This window comes from Triticum urartu, chromosome 6A (genome assembly GCF_056163025.1).
Source record: "Triticum urartu cultivar PI428250 chromosome 6A, HENAU_Tu73, whole genome shotgun sequence".
Classification (NCBI taxonomy): Eukaryota; Viridiplantae; Streptophyta; class Magnoliopsida; order Poales; family Poaceae; genus Triticum; species Triticum urartu.
Window position 1 is genome coordinate 564607989 of NC_141878.1, and position 8553 is coordinate 564616541.

General features: G+C 47.0%; 1 protein-coding gene across 1 annotated transcript; it reads right to left on the reverse strand.

Annotated features, from left to right (window-relative positions):
• Positions 1 to 2009: 2009 nt before the first annotated feature.
• On the reverse strand, positions 2010 to 5616 carry LOC125529219 (uncharacterized). The gene is made up of 4 exons (XM_087528848.1): positions 5446 to 5616; positions 3677 to 4075; positions 2698 to 3576; positions 2010 to 2550 (listed from the first exon to the last, which is right to left on the reverse strand). Exons 1-4 carry the CDS (start codon positions 5495 to 5497, stop codon positions 2312 to 2314), a joined length of 1569 nt encoding a protein of 522 aa, XP_087384974.1. The 5' UTR covers positions 5498 to 5616; the 3' UTR covers positions 2010 to 2311.
• Between the last annotated feature and the right edge of the window lie 2937 nt (positions 5617 to 8553).

Below are 8553 nucleotides of genomic sequence, written 5' to 3' on the forward strand. Positions count from 1 at the left end.
CTCCTGGCCGGCGCCCCCCTCCCCCTTGGCTCCTTTATATACTGAGGCAGAGGCACCCCAGAAACACACAAGTTGATCCACGTGATCTATTCCTTAGCCGTGTGCGGTGCCCCCAGCCACCATAGTCCTCGATAATACTGTAGCGGAGTTTAGGCGAAGCCCTGCTGCTGTAGTACATCAAGATCGTCACCACGCCGTCGTGTTGACGGAACTCTTTCCCGACACTTTGCTGGATCGGAGTCCGGGGATCGTCATCGAGCTGAACATGTGCTCGAACTCGGAGGTGCCGTAGTTTCGGTGCTTGATCGGTTGGATCGGGAAGACGTAAGACTACTTCCTCTACGTTGCATCAACGCTTCCGCAGTCGGTCTGCGTGGGTACGTAGATCACACTCTCCCCCTCTCGTTGCTATGCATCACCATGATCTTGCGTGTGCGTAGGAAATTTTTTAAAATTACTACGTTCCCCAACAGAAGGTGCCGAGGATGAGACGTTTCCCGTGAAACCAGATCTCGGAGGAGAAGGCGCCGGAGCGGCGCTCGCCGACTCCGCGAAAATCTGAAGCCCCCAGGCGGCAGATCGACATGGTGGCGCAGAGGCGAGACGAGTGGGCAGCAGACAACGAGCGGGGGAGAGTGTGGAGGGAGCGCCTTCTTATAACGAGCGCCGGCCGCGGCGCGCGCACGAACTTTTTCGCGCGAAAACCAGCGTGCGCGCACGAACCTTTCCCGCGCGCTGGAGCGCGAAAACCAGCGCGCGCTAGGCCGCTTTCCTCCACGCACGCGAACCTTTCTCGCGCGCTGAAGCGCCAAAACCAAGACGGCGGCATGACCGCTGGCATAATCTAAAGTGCGCACGATCATAAAATAGATCGGCCCGTTGGGTGCACTGCCGATCCAAAACTAAAGAAGGGCGAACGGCGGACGGGCGGCCGATCCAAACGGATAAAAAGCGGACAAAAACGCCGTCTGTTTGGGTCCGCCGTCGGAGTTGCTCTTATAGATTGGCGTGTTGAAGTTAGCTTTGTGTTTCGAGCTCGTGAAGGCAGGAGATGACGTCACGGGTTTGTGAAACCAGGGGAAGGGAGCATTTTTGGGGGTGGGATATGAAAAGAAGCGTGCACACTTTTGTGTTCCTTGAGACCCGTCCCAAAAGATGAAAAGCGAGAGGAGGCCTTTGGTTTTTCAGGAGGAGGGGAAAAAAGCCTCCTTGGCTTTTGGTTTAGCAAGCCATTTTACTTGGTTTTCAGGAGTAGCATTATGTTAGTACAAAACACAATTTACTGAGAACCAAAGAGGAGGAAGGTTACTACAGTACAAAACTTTGACTCTCTCCATGCATCCGGAATGTGTTTGGGGGTAAAAAGTTGTCACCGACCACCGGCATCTGTTTGCGTTGCCCAGTTTCGTCATCAATGAATGCTGCTGCACTGGCAAAGCGACGCTGACACACCGGCCGGCCAGCACCACCTCGCGTGCGATGCGTGAATGCCAAAGTCAGGGAATCCGAGTACGCTCCGCCTTTTCTCACTCGGCCCCACACCAGTACGCCTCAGCGTTACATGGGCATCTCACACAACTGGGCCACAAATAGACCTTGTGCATACAAGGCCTGGACTCCAGTGCCAGATTACAACATCAGTGCGCCCAGCACTTTTCTTACTCTCAAAGCCCAGACCATGATGCCAACCTTCCCACTTTTCTGCAATCGTCACCAAACCTCGGCCCAAGATTGAAAGAATCTGGCAAAAAGTCTGAAAATGAGTAAGACCCCTGCCTACCTCGGCAGTATTTTTTTTTCTGAACTACTTTTCTTTAGGTTTTTTTTTTCTGAATTACTCGTACTAAAAAGATTATATAACAAAGAAGTTCTAAGCTACTCCAGAAATAGTACTGTACATCACATTCATGAAAACTTGCTGCTACTACCAAAGACATATTTTTTCTTTCTTTTTGAGAACTTGCTCCAGAAGTTGATGCACACAAAAGATCAAACACATTTCCAACAAGTACTCGAAAATGCAGGTCAATATGTATATATATCTATGAAAAGGAAGCATCCATGGTGTCCGACGGTTTAACTGGCTGCCCATCAAAATCAAAAGCCTGCTAATGCTAATTACACCACCGAAAGCGAAAGGGCAAAAGGGGTAATTCGACTTTGATCTGAGCCAAGCAAGCCACCACATAATATTTCTACCAGCACAGAAGAGACAACAACACTCCATCTATATATGCATTCTAACAGAACCCTTCTTTTCAAGCCCCTACACCGCAGCTCAGCCACACAGATCGGTGCTACTGGCTGACGATCAGTGTGCTGTCTCGCAGTCGAGGCACGCAATACACTGCGCGGGCTCAGCGAGGCCGTAGACGTCCTCGATGCAGCTGCTGTGGAATGTATGGTGGCATCTAAGGACAGCGATGACAGGGGGAGCGGAGGCATCGTGGGCGGCGCCCCCATGAGCCTCAAACGCAAGGTCGAGCTTGCAGAGCGCGCACCTTGTTCCCAGCGGCTCTGTCTCTGGCGCTTCATCATCCTCAAACAGAGCTGAGATTGCAACAAGGCAAGTACAGTCAGGTCACCAAACTATGGCTGCCTCGAGTTGAGAATACAAACAACAGTTCTAATTTAGGTGTGAATTCACTGAATTATACTGCCTGTAGCTATTTTAGTTCCAAAGTAGTAGAACTTTACCAGGACCCTTGATGTGAAGCTGCGCTTGCGAATTCACCAACTTATATTGCTGCAGAAGCTGCTCTTGCTGCTTGATTAACAGTGCCCTCCTGTAAGCAGCACTCGACACAGCATGGGAAGACTCATTTGCATTCCCGATTTCTAGCTTTGGTACCACCATTGGGCCAGTAGCACCAGCCGGGACGCTGGCCTGGCTTGTGGGCAGAGTTATCTTGCTAAGCTTCTGTTGAATATTGTTTTGTAATTGTTGTCTTGGCAATGTAACGATTGGAGCAACAAACTGATTGACCTGGGTTGCCCTGTTGCCAATAGCTTCTGTAATGACTGGGGCAACCGGCTGACTGGTCTGCCGTGTTCTTCTATTGCCAATAGCTTCTGTAATGACTGGAGTAACCAACTGATTAGCTTGCCTTTTTCCTCTGACAACAGCATCTGTAATGACTGGAGTAACCAACTGATCAGCCTGCCTTTTTCCTCTGACAACAGCATCTGTAACTGCTGGAGCAACCAACTGATTGACTTGACTTGTTCCACTGGAAATAGCTTCTGTGTTGGCTGCAGCAACTGACTGTTTGACTTGGCTAGTTCCACTGGCAATAGCTTCTGTAATGGCATCCGACTTCTTTGCAATCTCAAGTTGCAGCTGCTGTGCAGGCAAGGAATCAACACTGGCAGGATCCTTTCCAAGTTCAGTTCCTGGATTCCCCATAAGCAGCGGAGCAGCTAATTTAGCACCCTTGCTTCTGATAGTGCTTTTCCTTTTTGAAACTAGATTAGAAGAGCCCTTGCCACTCTGCAGCTTCTTTGGTGGAGATGGGATGACAGCACCATCTGATTGATCACCCTGACTAGCGCATTCTTCGTTTCTGTTCTTTTTACCTGGATAACAATAAAACTAATCAAAACTAGGAATGCAATATGAATGTCCTCAAAAAAAATTGAATCATTAAAACGTGTACACAAAGCCTCTAGTACATACCACTGCGAACATTTTGATTAACTTTAGAAGCTGAATCTTTAGCAGCCTGTGAGTTAGTAACTCTGGACCGCTTGGCATTAGGGTTGGCTGCAGGAGTACTTGCTCGCTTCAGGTCTTCACTCAGAACAGCAGGCTGAGTAAGAGGTCTCCAAGCAGATTTAGTCACTTCCTGAGGGGTTCGAGCACGGGTTGCAGTGGGCCGTGCTGCAGCTAACTGAATACTAAAGCGAGCATCTGGAGTACTTCTATTGCTGCTTGTGCTATCGACTCTTTTCTTCGCATCAGGTGTAGCAGCAACCGCAGGAGGTATACGGGTCATAGACCGAGTAACAGGGCGAAACACCTTCTGATAGACAGGTGTGCTGCATGATGGCTCAGAGTGGCCGGCATCGCTGCTCGCTGGAATGGAAACCAAAGCAAGAGGTTACAAATATTACCATTGAGGAGCATGTCCTGGGGAGGTGTACTCATAGGTGAGTACTAACTTGATGAAGTGAAAAGGCAACGGTTTGATAAAAACTATGGAAGCCTTCCATGGAAACAAAACCACACAAATTTTATGCCACTTGCAACTTAGTAAAATGGAAAACAGCTTTTAACAATACATTGGTTTTCCGGTGACAAAGGCTGGCATTTGTACATATCGATATGGCATCCAATAAAAAATACAGTATGGCGCAAATGGATTATGTAAGATGGGGAAGAATTACACACAGAATAAATGGATCAATTCATAATCTGTTAAGGCAAATTGATGGGTAAGGTAAATTGACAAAATGAATTGCAGGCCGGTCACAGGCTATGGCAGGGATATAACATCAGTGTAAATAGCAGCATTGCACCTATGAAATCCGAGTAAACTAATTCATAATGGGAAACAACTAATTCTCAGCATTCTAATATCTTTTTCAAGATCCCAGCATGAACAAATATGGGAATCTTAACGTTCGCCCATCATTCCCGCGCACGAACGACCCTGGGCCTGGTCATGCACGGCATGCCAGGTATAACAAGAAGATGATGGATTCGCGCGGAAGTGCGGTAGCACCGTCTAATAAATTTGACTTTTGCACACTAGTAAATAAAGGACTCTGCCAGCATATAAACCTAAACAACACAAACCCCCTGAAGAAAAATGGTCAGCTAACTTACAACCTATTAAGAATCCTGCAACAGATTTTTCATGGAGGAAATCAGATCCCACTGCACATGCCTGAACCTATCCATGAGAATTCTTGCACAAAGTAAATCATCAAGTGAATAAAAATCAAGTCCAAAGTTCCCTAGTTCCATGGTAAACCAACCCAAGAAACATCTGAACCATTTTCCAAGGATCAAATTCCAATTCTGATGCCCCCCTGTACTACCACCGCCCCCCAATTCAAGAAATACCTAACAGCCTACCTATCGCCGTACATCAGCAGGGTGGCAAGCAAACGAAGCCAAAATCAGGGCCCGATTCCCTATCACCCAACGATATCCCTCCATTCCAAGCACCAGAGCCGCCCAATCGGGGCGACACCGGCGTCCGATCGCGGGTCCGCCCCCAAACCAAATCCGCACGCCCCCCATCAGCCGCGCGCACGCAAGCGCATCTAAATCGGAATCCCCCGGCCAAAGAACCGGCACGCCGGCGCAATCAGCCAGACGCATTGCGTCGGTGCCGCCGGCCCGCGCCCCCCGAAGCCCGCCGGGAAGGACCGGCGCGCCGTCGCGCCGATAATAAACCCCCATCAGCCCGAAAAAGCCCGGATTGGCCCCGTTCTTACCGCTGGTGGCGGCGGCCGCCGGGCGGGCCGCGGACCCGGACGCGCGCGGCATTGGATTGGGCGAATCGGCGGCGAGATCGCAGGAAATCCGAGGAGAAAGCCCTAAATTCGCCTGCTTGGTTTCCTCTCCCCTTTCCTGATTTTTTTCCGGGAGGGGGGAGGGGAAGAGAAGGGGGGAGGGGAGAGGGGGGGGGCTTAGGAGATGGCGGCTTATATAGGCTTCGGATGTGAGGCGTACGCCCTGGGCCCACGGTTCAGGTGGCGATGGGTGCATCACCTCCTGGGGCTTTGGGCCCAGCTGGAAGTAACAGTATAGCACTAGCATAGCGTGTGACACTAATAAAAAGTTTTGTGACAATTTTTCTCACCCAATTTTTTTTGTGAAAATTCTTCTCTGTCCTACCCCCCCCCCTCCCCCCAAAAAAATTCTTCAGTATTTAACCTCGTTATGCAAATTTTGACAAATAATCAAAAATATCTTACATCGATAATGCATTTTATAATTGTGTTGTGCAAATGCAACCCACACGTGACACCGCACGCGCATAGGCATGCACTTTTGTCGCAAACCATAAATAGGACGGAGATCTACGACATGGTCTACCACATGCGGCGGTTATTACTAAGGTGTTAGAGCCACGTGTGGCGGGGGTGCGCTATTACCGTCGAATGTGTGATCTTCTGGCACATTCCATATACATCTTAAATTCGACCCTACGGTAATTATTTGGCTTTACTCGTATCTTACAACACTCTCAATGGTAATGGTTCGTCTATAGTATCGCTTTCCAATTAATGAATGCTCATAGATACGGTGTTAGAATTAAATAAGAAAACATATGATGAGGATAATAAATCTTGTATAATAGAGAAACATAATTGTCCCTTTAAAAATACAATTATCGCCATAAGTGGGGTTTCGGTGTAGATGATATATGTGTTCTGGACAAACTTTGTTAATTGATGGCATAAAAGGTATGCTAGTACATAAGGCGGCTAAATTTCGTGTTTTGACCCTTTTCAAAAAGTTTAACCGGATCTGACCCCGGTTCATTTTTTTTACATTTGACCCTTTTCCTACCCCCAAGGACCTCGGCGGTAGAGTTGCGTGGCCTACCGCCAGAACCTTTGGCGGTAGAGTAACGGTAGCCGTCGTTTCCCCGACGCTGACCTGGCAGACAACCTACAGCCGGCGGCCTTGGCGGTGGGAGGTGCAACCCTACCGCCGAGATCCCTAACGGCGTGAGGCCACCTACTGCAGGACGAAACCCTACCAAAAAATTCCAACCACATCTGGTTTCAGTACGAGTGAGGCCACCTACTGCAGGACGAAACCCAACGTCAGGCCCTCTTGTAGAACGGTGCGTACCGGTCATCGTACTTCATCTTAACGGTCGTCTTGTGACCCCTCATCCGCAGTGGCGGGAGCATCTTTCAAAATGAAGAATCAAATAATTAGCAACTTGTTTTCATCAATTCAAAAGATTTGGTTCAAGAATGGTAATTACCACTTCATTCTCAATGAACGGGCACCATGACCCTTGTCGAACACAGGGTCAAGCATGGTATAGTTAGCGCCGATGTTGTCTGCAAGAGGTGGACTCTTAAATAAAATTGCATAAACATAAGCATAAGCATAATTAAAATAGCATAAGCATAATTCAACACACATTTGTAACAATCTGTATTCATTCATTTGTAAACATGATTCTCATAAGCATGATTCATTCATTCATTTTCCATAAGATTGTTTTAACATTATTCACTCATTTTGTACAATTTGTATGCATATGGTTGATCACAAAGGTTCGTCACATCATGTAGTTCATTACTTCAATATTATGTAGTTCATTCCTTCAATAAGCATATCAAGATTTTTTTTAACATGAACATGAACTAGGGTTCATCATGAACTAGGATACATATAGATGCATCACAAAGGTTCATATGGGTGAGATGCATCACAAAGGTTCATCACATCAAAAAAACCTATGAGTTCATTCCTTCAATGAGCACATCAATTTTTTTAACATGAACATGAACTAGGGTTCATCATAAACTAGGATACATATAGATGCATCACAAAGGTTCATATGGATGAGATGCATCACAAAGGTTCATCACATAAAAAGACCTATGAGTTCATTCCTTCAATAGCATATCAAGATTTTTTTACAACTAGGGTTCATCATGAACTAGGATACATATAGATGCATCACAAAGGTTCATATGGGTGAGATGCATCACAAAGGTTCATCACATCAAAAAAAACCTATGAGTTCAATCCTTCAATAAGCATATGTAGATTTTTTAAACATGAACATGAACTAGGGTTCATGATGTATTTCAAAAAAAGTAAATACATATCAAGATTCATCACAAAGGTTCATATGGTTGATACATATCAATGTTCATCACATCAAAACAAACCTATGAGTTCATTCCTTCAATAAGCATCATATCATGATTTTTTTAACATGAACTAGGGTGGGCTTGAATCAAATAATGCATCGAATCAGAAGCTATTTGAGAAAAACTAATTGGATGGATCGAAGGAGCTTACTTTACTCGTTTCCAAGCCATCTCGATCCGCAAGAATGATGAAAAAACGAGAGAGATCCGAGGGGAAGAGTGGAGGTGACGAGAGAGAGAGGGAGAACAGAGAGGGCGGCAAGGTAGGGAGAGACGAGGAGGGGGAGGGCGAACCGGCGCCAGGTTATATGTGCCCCGACCCTACCGCCAGACAGTCCGGCGGTAGGGTCTCACATCTTACCACCGGACCCTCTGGCGGTAGGGTCGACCAGAGCTCACAGCGCCCATCAGTTAGCCGCTGACGTGGATTAGTCAGCTACTGCCACGGATTCTGGCGGTAGGTTGTGCATACCTACCGCCAAGCTCTGTGGCGATAAGAAAAGGGTCAAATTTCAAAAAAGAAAAACGAACCGGAGTCAGATCCGGTTAAACTAATTGAAAAGGGTCAAAACATGAAATTTGACCACATAAGGCCCAAGAGAGAAGAAAGGCAGCATGCTCCATATATGCATCTTTTACCTTTGCTTTTGAGCATATGAAAGCCACACCATTTTTTAGCACAGTACAAACGCAAAA